This window comes from Pseudochaenichthys georgianus, chromosome 13 (assembly GCF_902827115.2).
Source record: "Pseudochaenichthys georgianus chromosome 13, fPseGeo1.2, whole genome shotgun sequence".
NCBI lineage: Eukaryota > Metazoa > Chordata > Actinopteri > Perciformes > Channichthyidae > Pseudochaenichthys > Pseudochaenichthys georgianus.
The window spans coordinates 40,448,607-40,469,207 of NC_047515.1; the positions used below are offsets into that span (position 1 = coordinate 40,448,607).

The following is a 20,601-nucleotide window of genomic DNA, read 5'->3' on the forward strand; positions in this document are numbered from 1 at the left end:
GACAGGGGCTCGCGCTTTTGAGGGGTCTGTGTGTGTGTGTGTGTGTGTGTGTGTGTGTGTGTGTGTGTGTGTGTGTGTGGTGTGTGTGTGTGTGTGTGTGTGTGTGTGTGTGTGTGTGTGTGTGTGTGTGTGTGTGTGTGTGTGTGTGCGCGCGCGCGTGTGTGAGCGAGGGGGGGGGGGGGTCATCTGGTCAATCTGACATCTGCTCCTAACAGTTAAGAGCAGATGTCTGACATTAGAAAACAGGAGAGTGATCAAAGCTCAAAGCTGGCGACTCACACTGCAAGTTGTTTTTGTTTTTTATAGACTGACTGTAGTCCTTGTTTGTTTCTCAAAACGAAGTGAGGCTGACGCTCCTCCTGCTGCAGTTATTTGCCAATAAGTGTTCTCTTACAAGGACTTTGCCTAAGGTTTTTGGTAAGGATAGAAAAATACAAGACAAAAATAGTGAAGCAGCAAAAAATCTAAATTGATCCCACATTGGGAACTTTGTTTTGCAGGTAAACAAAGGCTTTGTACTTCTGCTAAAAATTGAATATTGAAAAAAATGACAAACAATAAAGCATACAGTATAGGCATATATATAGAGTATTTACTTAAAGAATGAAGTATTCAGTTTATATACTCAAGAAACACTCAAGTAAAGTACAAGTCTCTCAAAATGCTACTTTAGTACAGTACTTGGATACTTTACAGATATATCCTCGAGTGATTTGCCGGTCAATTGTGTTTTTTGGGGGGGATAAGGATTGGCCTTTTTGCAGGTAGGGTAATGTTGCAGGTTTATCACCAGGTAGGTTGACTCGTACGAGGAATTTGACTTGGTGTCGTGGTGCATACATAAAAGTAAAAACACAGAAACACAGCACTATTTCACGAAAACTATAATAACATTAAAACATATTTAAAATCATATGAAATATAGTAAGATATAGCAGTATGGCATGTGTCTTTATGTGTGTTGCCAGACTTGTAGCCTCTCTGGGGCTAAGTGACACATCTTGCATACTGGCAAACCCATACTGGCAGATACATAATGAAGCGATTTGTCGCTCTATTGTGTCTTTGGCCTTTTTGCAGGTATAGTGTAACGTTGCTCCTGGGAAGAATAGGCGAGGGTCTCCCTGGAGTGAAGCAGTAACTGCACACCCTTGTTCATCCATGGGAGAAGAGGAAACTGTTCTGTGTCGGGTGGAGGAAGAGGGGGAGGGGGAGGGGTGCATGGTTTCAGGCTGGACATCTGTCGCTTGTGAGCGTGTGTTTTTTCTAGGCCGGGTCTCTGGGTTATTGAATGGAGCCAGTGACCTGTCAGTCTTGACTGATGGGAGCCCCTGTGTGGGAAAATCCCACAGCCAAAGAGCTGGGAGCATTCACATGCTAATTGAGGCGGATAAATAAGAGGGCCGCGCGGCGCCGAGGGCCCTAGAGACGAGCTGAGATCCAGAGGAGCAAACATGACCGCTTCATCCACGGTGCACAACGTGGGGAGACATCCCAGCGCCAAGGAGGAGAGAAAGGTATTTACATCTTATAGACATCGAGCAATATCTGTGTTATGATCAGAGGTGGGAGAAGTACTCAGACCTTGTAGTAGAAGTACCAGAGTGTAGGAATACTCTGTTACAAGTAAAAGTCCTGGTAAAGTACAACACGTTTTTTGGCATCTAATTGTACTTAAAGTATTATGCAGATTCAGAATATTATATATTATATGTTTAGATTATAATGTTGTGTTCTCAAAGCTGGAAAAGGTGCAGCTAGTTTGACTTGTAGACTTTGTGTACTGCAGGGTAGCTTGTGTTGTTTATAGTTAACATTATCACAAGTCTCTCAACATTGTACGAGTACTTGAGTAAATGTACTTAGTTAATCTACACCACTTGTTATGATCAGAGGTGGAAAAAGTACTCTTTCCTTGTACTTGAGTAAAAGTACCTAATACTCTGTTACAAGTAAAATACCTGCTTTCAAGTGAAAGTAGCGACAGTAAAAGTAGTCGTTGTGCAGATTGGTCCATTTCAGAATAATATATATGAGATGTTTTATAATGATTGATCATGAAAGTGTTCTCAAAGCTGGTAAATGTGCAGCTAGTCTGAAGTACTTTGTAGACTGCAGGGTAGCTGGTGAAGGTGCAGCTAGTCTGAAGTACTTTGTAGACTGCAGGGTAGCTGGTGAAGGTGCAGCTAGTCTGAAGTACTTTGCAGACTGCAGGGTAGCTGGTGGATTTACTCCAGGTAGAACTAAAGTCTGATTCAACACTTGATTATATTTCACATCAATCATCCAGATCTGTGAAGTAACTAAAGGTATTAAATACATGTAGTGGAGGAGAAGTACACCATTCACCTCTGAACTGTAGTGGAGTAGAAGTATACAGTATCAGAAAATGGTAATACTCAAGTAAAGTATAAGTATCTTAAAGTTGTGCTTAAGTACAGTACTTAATGTCCTTGGTAACGTAACACCTCTGGTTAGGGTACAGTTTGGACCTCGTTGTCCTCTGCTCTTCACTAAAGTGATATGTTTACATCGTTCAGATGAGGAAGCCGCTGATCGAGAGGAAACGACGAGAGAGGATCAACAACTGCTTGGATCAGCTCAAGGACACTGTGATCGGAGCGTTCAGCCTGGATGTGAGTATTTCATCACGTCTTACCTTCTCCGTAAGTACACTATGGAGTCTGAGCCAAGCTTACTTCAAGGCAGAGGGGGTAGAAGTACTCAGATCTTGTACTTCAGTAAAAGTAGAAGTACTCAGATCTTGTACTTCAGTAAAAGTAGAAGTACTCAGATCTTGTACTTGAGTAAAAGTAGAAGTACTCAGATCTTGTACTTCAGTAAAAGTAGAAGTACTCAGATCTTGTACTTCAGTAACAGTAGAAGTACTCAGATCTTGTACATGAGTAAAAGTAGAAGTACTCAGATCTTGTACTTCAGTAACAGTAGAAGTACTTAGATCTTGTACTTGAGTAACAGTAGAAGTACTCAGATCTTGGACATGAGTAAAAGTAGAAGTACTCAGAACTTGTACATGAGTAAAAGTAGAAGTACTCAGATCTTGTACATGAGTAAAAGTAGAAGTACTCAGATCTTGTACATGAGTAAAAGTAGAAGTACTCAGATTTTGTACATGAGTAAAAGTAGAAGTACTCAGATCTTGTACTTGAGTAAAAGTAGAAGTACTCAGGTCTTGTACTTGAGTAAAAGTAGAAGTACTCAGATATTGTACTTAGTAAAAGTGGAAGTACTCAGATCTTGTACTTGAGTAAAAGTAGAAGTACTCAGATCTTGTACTTGAGTAAAAGTAGAAGTACTCAGATCTTGTACTTCAGTAAAAGTAGAAGTACTCAGATCTTGTACTTCAGTAAAAGTAGAAGTACTCAGATCTTGTACTTGAGTAAAAGTAGAAGTACTCAGATCTTGTACTTCAGTAAAAGTAGAAGTACTCAGATCTTGTACTTCAGTAACAGTAGAAGTACTCAGATCTTGTACATGAGTAAAAGTAGAAGTACTCAGATCTTGTACTTCAGTAACAGTAGAAGTACTTAGATCTTGTACTTGAGTAACAGTAGAAGTACTCAGATCTTGGACATGAGTAAAAGTAGAAGTACTCAGAACTTGTACATGAGTAAAAGTAGAAGTACTCAGATCTTGTACATGAGTAAAAGTAGAAGTACTCAGATCTTGTACATGAGTAAAAGTAGAAGTACTCAGATTTTGTACATGAGTAAAAGTAGAAGTACTCAGATCTTGTACTTGAGTAAAAGTAGAAGTACTCAGGTCTTGTACTTGAGTAAAAGTAGAAGTACTCAGATATTGTACTTAGTAAAAGTGGAAGTACTCAGATCTTGTACTTGAGTAAAAGTAGAAGTACTCAGATCTTGTACTTCAGTAAAAGTAGAAGTACTCAGATCTTGTACTTCAGTAAAAGTAGAAGTACTCAGATCTTGTACTTCAGTAACAGTAGAAGTACTCAGATCTTGTACATGAGTAAAAGTAGAAGTACTCAGATCTTGTACTTCAGTAGAAGTACTTAGATCTTGTACTTGAGTAAAAGTAGAAGTACTCAGATCTTGTACTTCAGTAACAGTAGAAGTACTTAGATCTTGTACTTGAGTAACAGTAGAAGTACTCAGATCTTGTACTTAGTAAAAGTAGAAGTACTCAGGTCTTGTACTTGAGTAAAAGTAGAAGTACTCAGATCTTGTACTTAGTAAAAGTGGAAGTACTCAGATCTTGTACTTGAGTAAAAGTAGAAGTACTCAGATCTTGTACTTGAGTAAAAGTAGAAGTACTCAGATCTTGTACTTCAGTAAAAGTAGAAGTACTCAGATCTTGTACTTCAGTAAAAGTAGAAGTACTCAGATCTTGTACTTCAGTAACAGTAGAAGTACTCAGATCTTGTACATGAGTAAAAGTAGAAGTACTCAGATCTTGTACTTCAGTAGAAGTACTTAGATCTTGTACTTGAGTAACAGTAGAAGTACTCAGATCTTGTACTTGAGTAAAAGTAGAAGTACTCAGATCTTGTACATGAGTAAAAGTAGAAGTACTCAGAACTTGTACATGAGTAAAAGTAGAAGTACTCAGATCTTGTACATGAGTAAAAGTAGAAGTACTCAGATCTTGTTCTTGAGTAAAAGCAGAAGTACTCAGATTTTGTACATGAGTAAAAGTAGAATTACTCAGATCTTGTACTTCAGTAAAAGTAGAAGTACTCAGATCTTGTACTTCAGTAACAGTAGAAGTACTCAGATCTTGTACATGAGTAAAAGTAGAAGTACTCAGATCTTGTACTTCAGTAACAGTAGAAGTACTTAGATCTTGTACTTGAGTAACAGTAGAAGTACTCAGATCTTGTACTTGAGTAAAAGTAGAAGTACTCAGATCTTGTACATGAGTAAAAGTAGAAGTACTCAGATCTTGGACATGAGTAAAAGTAGAAGTACTCAGAATTTGTACATGAGTAAAAGTAGAAGTACTCAGATCTTGTACTTGAGTAAAAGTAGAAGTACTCAGATCTTGTACTTGAGTAAAAGTAGAAGTACTCAGATCTTGTACATGAGTAAAAGTAGAAGTACTCAGATCTTGTACTTAGTAAAAGTAGAAGTACTCAGGTCTTGTACTTGAGTAAAAGTAGAAGTACTCAGATCTTGTACTTAGTAAAAGTAGAAGTACTCAGGTCTTGTACTTGAGTAAAAGTAGAAGTACTCAGATCTTGTACTTAGTAAAAGTGGAAGTACTCAGATCTTGTACTTGGTAAAAGTAGAAGTACCAGAGTGTAGGAATACTTTGTTACAGTAAAAGTCCTGCATTCAGAATGTTCCTCAAGTAAAAGTAGAAAAGTATTCTCATCTAAATATAGTGAAAGTAGCGACAGTGAAAGTAGTCGTTGTGCAGATTGGTCCATTTCAGAATAATATATATGATATGTTTTATAATGATTGATCATGAAAGTGTTCTCAAAGCTGGTGGAGGTGCAGCTAGTCTGAAGTACTTTGTAGACTGCAGGGTAGCTGGTGGATTTACTCCAGGTGGAACTAAAGTCTGATTCAACACTTGGTTATATTGTTTAATATTAGAGTGGTGTAAAAGTACATACATACCTCTGAACTGTAGTGGAGTAGAAGTAAAAAGTAGCATAACATGGAAATGTTCAACTAAAGTATAAGTATCTCAAAGGTGTCCGTAAGTACAGTAACGGAATACATGTAATTAGTGACTTTACACCATGTGTCTTATCTTCTGTAAACAATGGAGTCTGGGTCAGGGTTAACTTCGGGTTAACTTCGTGCTCTCATCTCTCCGCAGCAATCCAAACTGGAGAAAGCCGACATTTTGGAAATGACAGTGAAGCATCTGCAAAACATCCAGAGCAGCCACGGTAAGAAACATGTGTTCAAAGTGACGATTCAAAGCTTTGAACTGCTCTATTTGTCATATGCAGAATAATATAGCAAAGTAAAGTACACAAAATGGTTCAAGGAAGTTGCAGAAATAAGAAAGATATGTACATTTATAATATATATTAAATCATGGGACCCTGTCGCTACTTAAGGGATCCCTTCAATTGTAATATATTCATTGTATTACGTTTTTTTAGCTTCTTTTGTATATTTATGCTTGATGTAAATACTTGTCTTTATTCTTTTAATGTAAAAATTGTAATATCATGCTATTTTTTTACAACTTATTTCCTTATATTTTCACCAAAGCAAATTCCTTCTGTGTAAATGTACCTGGCAATAAACTTGATTCTGATGTTGATGGTTGTGGATATTGAAACAATACTATATCATGTCCTTTGGGTATGTTGATTCAGATATGTTTCTCAAAGGGTTGACCTTCAATCTCCAACCAGATGTTCAAAGACTGCTTTGTGTGGCGGGCAGCTTCCTGGTGGGAAAGAAGTAACAGTTGATAACATCTTTTTTAAACTTGAGTTTTTATTGAGTTAAAGGTGGGGTCGGTAATTCACTTGAGAAACACTTGTTATATTCCATGGCATGCTCTTAACATCCCGACAGCAATGAATATCTTAAATGCTTTGACAATAAATACATAAATAAATATCATCTGTGGAAGCCGTGGCGCTGTAAAAAGCACGACCAATCATCTGAGCCGGCGCGGGTCAGATAACTGGATGGCCTACGTGCCTGTCAGCCTTCCATCTGGGCACAAACTTATCTCGTGCCCTCATTGGTCACGTGCGCGTTCGTATGTGTTGGAGGAGGGGCTCTGTGAGGAAGTCTGAAGGAAGAGGCAGATTTTTTTCGGCTGCATATTTTTCACATTTCTATAGGACAGTAAACCAAAAATATCGTTTGAAACTGGAGATATTAAAAAAAATGCATGAATGAATAAATGTTAACCAGGTAAAATAAGATATAAATGAAAAAAGATTTTTTCCGGTTGTGTATTTTCAAATTCTAGCACACTCGAGCTGGTTTCTCCATTCTTACCTACCCCACTTTAGTTTAAGTTTGTACATAATGGAGAAACAAAACAGAAAAATCACATTGTACTTGTGGCTTTTCTCGACATATAACAATGATAGAAAACACAAGTACAAGATCATAAATAAAAGACATTGAAATAAATAAAATAAACTGAAATGCAACAGTCGTGGTTACAATTTGCGAGTGTGGACTGACTTGGAGAGGTCCCAGTTCACCTTCTGCCCTGGAGTGGTGCCCTTGAGCAAGGCACCGGACACCCCCCTCCCCCCCCTCACTCCCATTGCTCCTACTATTAGGATGGGTCGCTGTGCGCTCTGTATGTGTGATCATTAAAAGAGGGCTTTCATCCCTTCAGTTCTATATTTGACTGCATGCATTCTCTACTTTGACCACTAGAGGCTGCTCTAACCTCACTCCCCTCCTCTTTTCTCCCCCTGCAGACCCCACGTTAGACCTGGAGGCTCAGCAGAAGTACAGCACAGGCTACATCCAGTGCATGCATGAAGTCCACAACATGGCGCTCACCTGCGAGTGGATGGACAAATCTCTGGGCTCTCGCCTGCTCAAACACCTCCTCAAATCTCTGCCCAAATCTAAAGAGGAGGGGCCGCCTTCACCCCGAAATGATGCTCCTCTCCCGGGGTTCTCCCCCCTCAGAGGAGACCTGGAGATGTGGAGACCCTGGTGACCCTCTGGATGGTTGATGTATCCGTTATGTATCTTATAGATATACTGCTCAGAAGACAAACGTGGGGCAGTTTTTGTTCCGGTGGTTATTATGATTATTGTGGATGTGCTATAATGATTCCTCAGTACTTCCCTTTAGAAGTCGACCTCTCGTAGCCTGCATTATAGAAGGCTCCTATTAATCTCTGTGTGTATTTATTGTATTAACTGCTTTATTTATTTGATATTATAAGGCATTTTAAGACTAAACTATTCTGCTTGCTATTGCATAGATGTTTATGTATTCCTCCTTTGCTGTAGGATTAACCCGAACGACAATAATAATAAAGCTTTTATTCATCTTTGTGAAAAATCATGTCTCGTGTTCATTTAGAAATCTGCTTTATGAGCCATGCAGTACAGAAGGTCAGGGAATCACATCCAAACGGTTCAGGATATTTATTATAGTATCATATGGATCAATACACACATACACAGTCAAACAACTGCATAATATCTTTGGACCTACATTTTGAATCGATATCATCTAATGACTGTTTAGGGGTCTCTCACAATGACATCCAAAGGCTCAAGGTGCCTCCTTATTGGGGTATTAGTTTGATATACTTCCAGCTGCAAACACTGGGCGGTTCAGTCTCACTGTACAACAGACAGACGGGTGTTTTCAGTCAATACGCTCAACCTGTCCGGCAACACATGTCAGACTGACGGGTGGGAAACTAATCTGAGATGTTATCTGTGTTTTGTCTTCAAACAGGACGTGTGTGTGTGTGTGTGTGTGTGTGTGTGTGTGTGTGTGTGTGTGTGTGTGTGTGTGTGTGTGTGTGTGTGTGTGTGTGTGTGTGTGTGTGTGTGTGTGTGTGTGTGTGTGTGTGTGTGTGTGTGTGTGTGTGTGTGTGTGTGTGTGGACTAGCATTACTATACTTGTGGGGACCTACTTCTGTTTACATAGTCACGTGTGGGGACTCGCCGCCCTTATGGGGACAAATTGGAGGTCCCCATGAGGGGGATCATTAATTTTAGGGTAAGACTTGGTTAGGGTTAGGCATGTGTTGGTTATGGTTAAGGTTAGGATAAGTCTCCAGGAAATGCATGTAAGTCAATGTAATGTCCCCTGAAGTGATGTATACATGGTATGTGTGTGTGTGTGTGTGTGTGTGTGTGTGTGTGTGTGTGTGTGTGTGTGTGTGTGTGTGTGTGTGTGTGTGTGTGTGTGTGTGTGTGTGTGTGTGTGTGTGTGTGTGTGTGTGTGTGTGTGTGTGTGTGTGTGTGTGTGTGTGTGTGGCATAATGAAAATAAAATGAACAGTGTGTCTGTGAGCCAGCAGGAAACTCTTATTTTAAACCTTTACGTTGAGCAATTTCTATAATAAAATGCGTCCACAACATTGACTTGGTAAAGTACAGGAAACGCTCAGGTGTTTCTTCAGACATCAACAATGGCTCTGTTCTGTGCAAATGATTCAGTCGATCATGACAGCCAATCAGAAAGCATGAAAACAGGATCCTGAAACTGAAGCTTCAGTCATTTTAATGTTCTTATTTACCCGTCTTCCAATGAAGAATATGTTGTTATTGAATGTCTGTCTGGTAGCTATCGTGAGCTTCAACACTAATACATGTTGAATATATGCCAGAGTTTATTGTGTGGTAGTGGAAGTCTAAATGGATGAACTAAAATAATACTCCAACAAATAAGAACAAAGCCCTTAACACTGAATACTGTCAAACTTGTATCGTAAGTTCATCAAATCAAATCAAGTTTTATTTATGTCGCACATTTATAAACGATTTTTGGTGGAGCTAAAGTGCTGTACATAAAATAAAATAGCCTACAGTCGAGACACTTTACAGCAAATACAACAACACAGATTGATCAGAATATCAGTATGAGAAAAACGACACCCTCTGTCCTTAGACCCTCTGTCCTCACACCCTCTGTCCTCAGACCCTCTGTCCTCAGACCCTCACATCGTACAAGGAAACACTTCCAGAGAAACCCCACAGTTTAAAGGGAACATGGGAGAAACCTCAGGGAGAGCAGCAGAGGAGGGATCCCTCTCCCAGGACGGACAGACGTGCAATAGATGCCGTGTGTAAATCCAAGAGATAATACATTTTACAGCATATAGACCGAATGATAGGAAATGCATGTGTCTGTAATGAGAAGATGAATCCACGAGGATGTCAGCTACAATCCTGTGGAAGCCATCAGGGAAGCAGCAAGACGAGACCCAAGGCAGGACCGCAGAGACGGGTTCAGCCACGACCCGAAGTCCACGACTTAATCCAGAACTCAGGATAAAGGATCCAGGACACAGGACTGCAGCAAGAGGATCAGCCTCGACTCCGGATCCCGGCGTAGATATCGATACAAGACAAGAAGAAAGGTTTGGCTGGGTTCATCGGAACAAGAGAAGACACAGACACAGACAGAGAGGGGAAAGGTCATTGGATAAAAGTTATTCTTGATAACCCTCTAGAAAGATCTCATGAACTTCCCACTCAATCTATCAAGACTCGAGCAGTTCTATTACACTGAACAAAAATATAAACGCAACACTTTTGTTTTTGCTCCCATTTTTCATGAGATGAACTCAAAGATCTAAAACATTTTCTATATACACAAAATAACCATTTCTCTCAAATATTGTTCACAAATCTGAAAGATCTGTGATAGTGAGCACTTCTCCTTTGCCGAGATAATCCATCCCACCTCACAGGTGTGGCATATCAAGATGCTGATTAGACAGCATGATTATTGCACAGGTGTGCCTTAGGCTGGCCACAATAAAAGGCCACTCTGAAACGTGCAGTTTTGCTTTATTGGGGGGGTCTGGGGGGGTCCGAAAACCAGTCAGTATCTGGTGTAAGGGGTAGGGTTAGGGGTAGGGGTAGGGTTAGGGTAATGAATCGAGTGGCCTGTGTTCGTCGTCCATAACATACGCCTGCCCATACCATAACCCCACCACCACCATGGGCCACTCGATTCACAACATTACCCTACTCCTAACCCTACCCCTACCCCTACCCCTACCCCTAACCCTAACCCTCACACCAGATACTGACTGGTTTTAGGACCCCCAGACCCCCCCCAATAAAGCAAAACTGCACGTTTCAGAGTGGCCTTTTATTGTGGCCAGCCTAAGGCACACCTGTGCAATAATCATGCTGTCTAATCAGCATCTTGATATGCCACACCTGTGAGGTGGGATGGATTATCTCGGCAAAGGAGAAGTGCTCACTCTCACACATTTTTTCAGATTTGTGAACAATATTTGAGAGAAATGGTTATTTTGTGTATATAGAAAATGTTTTAGATCTTTGAGTTCATCTCATGAAAAATGGGAGCAAAAACAAAAGTGTTGCGTTTATATTTTTGATCAGTGTAGATATAGATAAGAAACAGAGAGAGGGAGCACAACATGTTTACCTTGAATCAGAAAGAACCACAATATATGTTTACATATAAGCTTCTTACGAAAACAACTATATATATTTGTATGTAACCCTTTTGTAATCAACAACATTTTTAATTAGCTAACTCCATTTTTTTCCCCTCAGTAACATTAACTGATTACAAACTTCATTTGGTTCGACTGGTTCCTCCTTAAAACTGGTCAGGATTTAAACATGTTTTTCAGTCTTCATTGTAAAAGTGTAGCTTCAATTAAAGGGCCAGTGCACACATTATTTAGCAATATATTTTCCTGACTGACCTCTAGTGGTGTCAATACAATGGAGAATATCATTTAATGATTTATTTAATAGATACCCTTATCAGTCCCACAGAGGGGAAATGTACATTCTGCATTCGACACATCCTGGTGTAAAGACCCCGACACACCAAGCTGACACCAAAGAACTGACACAGACGGACCCCGACTGTTGTGTCGCCCATCCACGGCCAAAATCAGCTTGGTGTGTCCGGGCCTTAAGGAGCAGTGGACTGCTATGTGTACGCCGCCCAGGGAACAGTGCCTTGCCCAGGGACACCTCGGTAGCACTTGGTCTTTCTGGGACTTGAACTGTTGAGCTTCTGGTTCCCAAGCCAAGTCCCTGAGGACTTCACCGCCCCCGCCCCAGGTGTGTCTGACCAGAAATGTAGAAATCCAATGAACGATGACTGAACCTGGCTGTGCATTGAAACACTAGAACAATCAATTATGGTATTTGTTGCACCTGATCTTATTTCACTATTTCCAGAGGGACTATTTCTTTAGTAGTTCCAATTGAAAACGGTTCGACGGGAAGTGATGGATTTTCCTATCTAATCAAGACATTGTTGCTGTGAAGTTCTTCAGATCTCATCTCACTATAAATTAAATGCCTTTACTGTATTTTTATGGTGACAGGAAGCATCATCTCTTGTTCAAACTCAAACAGCATTACCACATACATCAGACGCACTTTTTATGATTTGGGGGAAGAGAACCTTTAATATCACGTCTTGTAAATAGGTGAATTTGCACAGAAGTAATTAACACAATTATTACAGTTAATGGTATTTGTTTTGTTCCTGAAAGGACAAGACCTCCATTTCAAGGTCGACCTTGAGTCATGTTTGACAGGGACTGGATTGGGCATGTGTGTTTTTTTATGTAGGAGACACTGACACTGTGTTATAGTCAGTGGTCGCTGGTAGACTATAATACAAAAATAAGGGGGGTGGACACATCAGTGAGGTTTAAACCAGAGTTCGGGAGCACTTCTCCCTCGTAGCCATTTCCATCTGCACAAAACCGTCAAGATGTCATCCGTGGTGAAAGCAAGCGTTCTGGTACATTTCTGTTTTAATAAAGAAGTAATTCATCATGGGGTTTCGGGAAGTGAAAACGTACATATGGTCCATTCTCCTGCTATTATTGTCGTTATGATTGGCCGCCACATGGAGCCAGGCGGCGGGTCTGAAGAGGGACAGGGACAGGGGGGGGGCTGTCCCTCAGCGCAGCTCTCCAACAAAAGCGAGCCAGACAGCTGCTCTCCACAGTCCACACCATTAATGATCTGGAGCAGCGATCTGGGAGTGGCGACGTGCCAAAAGCCTCCACTTCAAAAGTCTGAAACTCATCCTGCATTCAGGACGTTGGAGTTTTGTGGTGTTTGTGTTTGCGCAAATGATGTGCGTAAAAGGACACTTTAGTCTACCACGTTGCATTTACCTGTCCTGGACGGATGCCTGTGGTCTTCTTTTCCAAGCAGACATAACTGCTCTATTGTGAGGGTCATTTGCATGATAATACAGTGTACAGCACACTAATTATAACGAGGGCAGGGTGCTCTTATTAGACATAAACACATAGCCATTGTGCGTAAAGGACAAAACCAGCACATCCAAAAGCAAAAAGTCCAAAACGGACACCACAAGAAGCATCATTTAATTCTCAGCAGTCCTAATGTTGTTTTGGATATGACCACTTCATATTGTGCATGCTTATACATCCAGAAGATACAGATAGGGTGTAGCCATATGCTGTCAGACCTCGCTCTGGAGCAGCAGAGCTGAACGTGAGAATGCAGTTGCACACAAATCAGAAGTCACCAAACAAACGGAGAACAAACGAGACGCAGGGCAACACCTGTCGCTTTCTTTGGAGAAGGGCCCTTAATTCCCCCGGCTGATTCAGTTTGGATCCGAGGGGCCACGACGAGCAGCTGCCAACTGAAGGCATCGCGTTACATCCGAGAGCTGCGGGTAAATCTGCTGAGGCTCAGACACGGAGGACCGCAGGAAGAGGAAGCGGTCGGGCAGGGGGAACACCGGGGGAGATATTTACTGTTAGATTCAAGGCTTTTATTGTCAAACAGTGTAGTTTTGACAATTACATCTTAGGTCACAGACTCCTCCAACAGTGCAACACAATAACACAGATAATAGTGCAAGTAAATAAAATAGAATAGAAAGTGTGCAGAATAGTAATTGGAATATTGATATATAAATTGCAGATAGAGATGCATGTTATGGATGTTCTTTCAAAAGTTCAGGAAGTCAACGTGGTCAGAAAACTGTGAAATAAGAATAAATACCAAGCCATTGTTTGGATAATGAATCAGAAATCCTTTATTCTTATTTGTTATTTTTACAGCATTACAACAGCAAAGGTACAGTGCAGATAAAAGGCAACGTAACAATAGTAGACTTTGACTACATATAGTAACTAAAAGAGGCAAGAACACGTTAATACAAATAAAAGCATGCAGTACTCACAAAATAAAAAATCACATGTCACAATAATTTACACAAACTAAATAAATAAATAAGAACTAGCAACATTTAAAAAAAGTGTTAAAAGGAGCCAATCAAATTGTAAACACAAATAAAGGACGTTTCTCCCACTAGCTGTATTATTGCACTTGATATGAATACTAAATCATACATGATACCAAACATACCGCTATTTTTAATACAAGAATAACCCCATGGCAACATTACACTGTTATTAAAACCTTGATGCCATGGTTTTATCCTGCACGATCATGCCTTTGGAAGCACATCACATTCATCTGTTTGCAACTCATCAATATTCCAATCACTGTATAGACTATTCTGCGCTTTCTATTCTGTTTTAATATTTTTATTTACCTGTATAATATGTTATCTGTTTTATTGTGTTGCACTGTTGGAGGAGCCTGTGACCTAAGTTCATTGTCACAACCACACTGTAGCTATGTCCTACACATGACAATAAAAGCCTTGAAACTTGAAACACACAGTTGATATGATGTGAAGAGAGAAAAAAACGCAGTGGTCGTTGCCTTGACACAACAGCCTGTGAGATTAAAGCCCGGGAGCCCCTGGGGGCGCGAGCCGGGGGCTGGCCGGAGACAAAGGGAGCGCGCGCTGATTGGCTGCGGCCGCGCGCGCTTCTGTTGTGCAGCTCAGCCCCCATTCACATGTTAATAAGCCCCTATAAATACTAACAACAGACACCCAGCGCCGGCAGCACGTCTCACTAGGATTGCACAATAAACACAGGGCTCTTCGCTTCTGCCTGAGAGCTTGTTGTCGATTTTTTTTTTTTAACCGGTTCCGTTTGCCAGCTGCTCCTCTGGAACAAGGAGCCTCAGATCAGACCAACATGGCCCCCTCGGCTCGACCCAGCAGCTCCGAACTGGATATGGATGAAGACGAGGAGTCCCTACTATGGGATCCAGAAAGCCGACGAAAGGTACCTAACCCCGGAGTAATGAAGGAATGATCAGGCGCTATTTGGAGACACTTGGGATTCAAGCACTTGTTACAAACACCGCCGGTGAAGCTGCAATGCTTTTACTGCAGAGGTTAGCGCCAAGGAGGTGGAAGAAGTACTCACTCAGTAGTAGTGAAAGTAGAAGTACCAGAGTGTAGGAATACTCTGTTACAGTACAAGTAAAGTATTATCATCGAAATATACCTTAAATGAACAAAGTGAAAGAGTGGTGCAGATTGTTCCATTCCAGAATAATATATGTTTTATAATGGATTAATATTAAAGTGTTCTCAAAGGTGCAGCTAGTTTTGAATGACTTTGTATACTGCAGGGTAGACGAGTAATAATTCTAACAGCTAATTCAATCCAACATATCGTATACAAATCTGTGAGTGTATGTCTTTGATGGCTCTTACTTAACAACACTGTTGAGAAATAACAATGTTCACTGTTTTTGTCATGTATGAATGCTGGCTGCGTCTGCTCCTTCTCTTCAAAATCAACCATATGGACACATTTTGCTTTATGCACTTGATGAACTCCGTAAATCAATGAGTTGAATGGAAATGACGTGTATTGATTCTCAGTTAATTTAATCCACAGTGTGTCGACACCACACAATACTGAACATGAGAAATACCAATGCTCTGTGCATTATACACCTTTCATTTTGCTTACAATTGATTAAAGCCACATATGTCCAGTGTTTGGACATATGTGGCTTTACGCTCGAGTTAAACAGGTGACCGTCTGTAGTGCATTACGTTATAGTTTAACCTCAATAACATTTATTGATTCCTAAAATAGATTAAGTCCAAATATTCAAAGCTTATTCAATCCAATATTACTTTTTTTTTAAGTTAATCACGACTACTTTCACTTACTTTAATATGCTCACTTTCCTAATGCTGCTATGTATTGTTTGATTTATTGTATCTTACCTCTTTCTTTGAGATGCTGGTCTACTTGTTTTATTGCTGCCGTATATCTGCACGTTCCTCTCTGCTGCACTACTGTACATTTTACCATTACATTACATTACACGTCACTTGTTAGACGCTTTTATCCAAAGCGACTTACATACATTCAGGACTGTGGACAATCCCCACAGGAGAAATTTGCAGTGGGACTCGAACTCGACCTGATTCGAAGTCCAGTGCACTATCCACTGAGCCACATGTCGCCACTTTCTGACGATTAATGGACATCCGATTGTGTTTTCTGTGTTTTCAGACCAGGAAGCCTCTGGTGGAGAAGAAGAGGAGAGCTCGCATCAACGAGAGTCTGCAGGAGCTGCGCACACTGCTGGAGGACTCGGACGTGAGTTCACCTGAGGTCACCTGGCGCCGAGGTTCAGGGGAGGGTTTTCTGATGGACTTTCTAACGTTTGTGTTTCCCGCGCAGCTTCATTCCAAGACGGAGAAGCACGCAGAGGTGCTGGAGATGACGGTGAAGAAGGTGGAGGAGGTGCTGAAGAACCGAAGCCAAGGTCTGCACAGCGCTGTTAAAGCCTTACAAGCTGACACTGTTTTACTCTGAAAGGCATCCTCTTATTTCTTCAGACCTTAACATCTAGAGCAGTGGTTCCAAACATGGGGGTTGTGGCCCCATTAAGAGGTCACAAGATTAGTTTCATGGGGTGTAGGAGAAGCAGAAATACTGAATTCCTGGATACGTTTGCTTTTCTAGGGGTAAAATCTTAATAGAACCTGGAACCGAGGGTTGCTGTTACTAAGCTTGGGCTCAAGTTCCCATTAAGAGGTCGCATGATGCATTTTAGGGGTCGTAGTAGAAGCAGAACTAATTCAAATGTCTTCGTCGTGTAATTTCTGGATACCTTTGCTTATAGGGCTTGATATTATTTAAAATAAAACCTGGAGCCGAGAGCCGGGGTTACTAACCTGGGGCCCCATCAGGGGTCACAAGATACATTTAAGTGGTTGCAATGGCAGCATCCAGGTAAATGCGTAAAGTTAAGGTTATTTAAATAAAGCAGGAATAAATTGCTCTTAGTAATCTGGTTGGCATCATGTAGACTTTTACTTATACAAATAATGGTGTCACATGACAGCTACAACTTATTTAGAGGGAATACAGGATAGTTTGTGGTATTTTAACGATAGGTCGATTCTACTCTGATAGAATGTCATATTTTTTAGGGTTGTTTACTGTCTATCTGAAATGTCCTACTTTACAAGACAACACCTAACACGCTCAATCATTTCTCCCGTTCTGTTTTTGTATGTCGTGTGTTTTATGTTTTGTTTTAATGGCCTTACTACAACTCGCACATTTACAGTTCTGTATATATTGATTGTCGTGCTTTTATTTATGTGTGCATATGTATAAGTGTGTCTGTTGATTGTGTATATATATAGGTATATATAATACATATTTCTATATATATATTTGTATTTTTGTGTTCGGGATTGTGGGATTGTGGGAAACGGTATTTCGATCTCTGTCTGTACACACAAACTGAAACTTTGACTTGACTGTTTTCTCAAATAAACAAAAGTAAGCCACCAGCTACTCCCCCCTCTCCCCCCCTCCTCCACAGAATCAGACACCCAGTATAAGTATCTCAAAGGTGTCCGTAAGTACAGTAACGGAATACATGTAATTAGTGACTTTACACCATGTGTCTTATCTTCTGTAAACAATGGAGTCTGGGTCAGGGTTAACTTCGGGTTAACTTCGTGCTCTCATCTCTCCGCAGCAATCCAAACTGGAGAAAGCCGACATTTGGAAATGACAGTGAAGCATCTGCAAAACATCCAGAGCAGCCACGGTAAGAAACATGTGTTCAAAGTGACGATTCAAAGCTTTGAACTGCTCTATTTGTCATATGCAGAATAATATAGCAAAGTAAAGTACACAAAATGGTTCAAGGAAGTTGCAGAAATAAGAAAGATATGTACATTTATAATATATATTAAATCATGGGACCCTGTCGCTACTTAAGGGATCCCTTCAATTGTAATATATTCATTGTATTACGTTTTTTTAGCTTCTTTTGTATATTTATGCTTGATGTAAATACTTGTCTTTATTCTTTTAATGTAAAAATTGTAATATCATGCTATTTTTTTACAACTTATTTCCTTATATTTTCACCAAAGCAAATTCCTTCTGTGTAAATGTACCTGGCAATAAACTTGATTCTGATGTTGATGGTTGTGGATATTGAAACAATACTATATCATGTCCTTTGGGTATGTTGATTCAGATATGTTTCTCAAAGGGTTGACCTTCAATCTCCAACCAGATGTTCAAAGACTGCTTTGTGTGGGGCAGCAGCTTCCTGGTGGGAAAGAAGTAACAGTTGATAACATCTTTTTTAAACTTGAGTTTTTATTGAGTTAAAGGTGGGGTCGGTAATTCACTTGAGAAACACTTGTTATATTCCATGGCATGCTCTTAACATCCCGACAGCAATGAATATCTTAAATGCTTTGACAATAAATACATAAATAAATATCATCTGTGGAAGCCGTGGCGCTGTAAAAAGCACGACCAATCATCTGAGCCGGCGCGGGTCAGATAACTGGATGGCCTACGTGCCTGTCAGCCTTCCATCTGGGCACAAACTTATCTCGTGCCCTCATTGGTCACGTGCGCGTTCGTATGTGTTGGAGGAGGGGCTCTGTGAGGAAGTCTGAAGGAAGAGGCAGATTTTTTTCGGCTGCATATTTTTCACATTTCTATAGGACAGTAAACCAAAAATATCGTTTGAAACTGGAGATATTAAAAAAAATGCATGAATGAATAAATGTTAACCAGGTAAAATAAGATATAAATGAAAAAAGATTTTTTCCGGTTGTGTATTTTCAAATTCTAGCACACTCGAGCTGGTTTCTCCATTCTTACCCTACCCCCACTTTAGTTTAAGTTTGTACATAATGGAGAAACAAAACAGAAAAATCACATTGTACTTGTGGCTTTTCCTCGACATATAACAATGATAGAAAACACAAGTACAAGATCATAAATAAAAGACATTGAAATAAATAAAATAAACTGAAATGCAACAGTCGTGGTTACAATTTGCGAGTGTGGACTGACTTGGAGAGGTCCCAGTTCACCTTCTGCCCTGGAGTGGTGCCCTTGAGCAAGGCACCGGACACCCCCCCCCCCCCCTCACTCCCATTGCTCCTACTATTAGGATGGGTCGCTGTGCGCTCTGTATGTGTGATCATTAAAAGAGGGCTTTCATCCCTTCAGTTCTATATTTGACTGCATGCATTCTCTACTTTGACCACTAGAGGCTGCTCTAACCTCACTCCCCTCCTCTTTTCTCCCCCTGCAGACCCCACGTTAGACCTGGAGGCTCAGCAGAAGTACAGCACAGGCTACATCCAGTGCATGCATGAAGTCCACAACATGGCGCTCACCTGCGAGTGGATGGACAAATCTCTGGGCTCTCGCCTGCTCAAACACCTCCTCAAATCTCTGCCCAAATCTAAAGAGGAGGGGCCGCCTTCACCCCGAAATGATGCTCCTCTCCCGGGGTTTCTCCCCCCCTCAGAGGAGACCTGGAGATGTGGAGACCCTGGTGACCCTCTGGATGGTTGATGTATCCGTTATGTATCTTATAGATATACTGCTCAGAAGACAAACGTGGGGCAGTTTTTGTTCCCGGTGGTTTATTATGATTATTGTGGATGTGCTATAATGATTCCTCAGTACTTCCATTTAGAAGTCGACCTCTCGTAGCCTGCATTATAGAAGGCTCCTATTAATCTCTGTGTGTATTTATTGTATTAACTGCTTATTTATTTGATATTATAAGGGCATTTTAAGACTAAACTATTCTGCTTGCTATTGCATAGATGTTTATGTATTCCTCCTTTGCTGTAGGATTAACCCGAACGACAATAATAATAAAGCTTTTATTCATCTTTGTGAAAAATCATGTCTCGTGTTCATTTAGAAATCTGCTTTATGAGCCATGCAGTACAGAAGGTCAGGGAATCACATCCAAACGGTTCAGGGATATTTATTATAGTATCATATGGATCAATACACACATACACAGTCAAACAACTGCATAATATCTTTGGACCTACATTTTGAATCGATATCATCTAATGACTGTTTAGGGGTCTCTCACAATGACATCCAAAGGCTCAAGGTGCCTCCTTATTGGGGGTATTAGTTTGATATACTTCCAGCTGCAAACACTGGGCGGTTCAGTCTCACTGTACAACAGACAGACGGGTGTTTTCAGTCAATACGCTCAACCTGTCCGGCAACACATGTCAGACTGACGGGTGGGAAACTAATCTGAGATGTTATCTGTGTTTTGGTCTTCAAACAGGACGTGTGTGTGTGTGTGTGTGTGTGTGTGTGTGTGTGTGTGTGTGTGTGTGTGTGTGTGTGTGTGTGTGGTGTGTGTGTGTGTGTGTGTGTGTGTGTGTGTGTGTATGATGTGTGTGTGTGGTGTGTGTATGGTGTGTGTGTGTGTGTGTGTGTGGACTAGCATTACTATACTTGTGGGGACCTACTTCTGTTTACATAGTCACGTGTGGGACTCGCCGCCCTTATGGGGACAAATTGGAGGTTCCCCATGAGGGGGATCATTAATTTTAGGGTAAGGACTTGGTTAGGGTTAGGCATGTGTTGGTTATGGTTAAGGTTAGGATAAGTCTCCAGGAAATGCATGTAAGTCAATGTAATGTCCCCTGAAGTATGTATACATGGTATGTGTGTGTGTGTGTGTGTGTGTGTGTGTGTGTGTGTGTGTGTGTGTGTGTGTGTGTG

General features: G+C 40.7%; 2 protein-coding genes across 2 annotated transcripts; both read left to right on the top strand.

Moving 5' to 3' along the window:
- The first annotated feature begins 1,244 nt into the window (after window positions 1–1,244).
- LOC117457767 (transcription cofactor HES-6-like) lies at window positions 1,245–7,972 on the top strand. Its single transcript, XM_034097995.2, has 4 exons — window positions 1,245–1,517; window positions 2,541–2,636; window positions 5,815–5,887; window positions 7,403–7,972. Exons 1-4 carry the CDS (start codon window positions 1,455–1,457, stop codon window positions 7,648–7,650), a joined length of 480 nt encoding a protein of 159 aa, XP_033953886.1. The 5' UTR covers window positions 1,245–1,454; the 3' UTR covers window positions 7,651–7,972.
- A 9,600-nt stretch (window positions 7,973–17,572) lies between these two features.
- On the top strand, window positions 17,573–19,467 carry LOC117457062 (transcription cofactor HES-6-like). Its single transcript, XM_034096930.2, has 2 exons — window positions 17,573–17,629; window positions 19,148–19,467. The coding sequence occupies exons 1-2, from the start codon at window positions 17,590–17,592 to the stop codon at window positions 19,411–19,413; spliced, it is 306 nt and encodes a 101-aa protein (XP_033952821.2). The 5' UTR covers window positions 17,573–17,589; the 3' UTR covers window positions 19,414–19,467.
- The last annotated feature ends 1,134 nt before the right edge of the window (window positions 19,468–20,601 follow it).

Coding starts and splice junctions, on each gene's coding strand:
- LOC117457767 (XM_034097995.2), top strand. CDS start 1,455: ATGACCGCTTCATCCACGGTGCACAACGTGGGGAGACATCCCAGCGCC. Junction 1,518..2,540: donor GCGCCAAGGAGGAGAGAAAG/GTATTTACATCT, acceptor TACATCGTTCAG/ATGAGGAAGCCGCTGATCGA. Junction 5,888..7,402: donor AAACATCCAGAGCAGCCACG/GTAAGAAACATG, acceptor CTCCCCCTGCAG/ACCCCACGTTAGACCTGGAG.
- LOC117457062 (XM_034096930.2), top strand. CDS start 17,590: ATGACAGTGAAGCATCTGCAAAACATCCAGAGCAGCCACG. Junction 17,630..19,147: donor AAACATCCAGAGCAGCCACG/GTAAGAAACATG, acceptor CTCCCCCTGCAG/ACCCCACGTTAGACCTGGAG.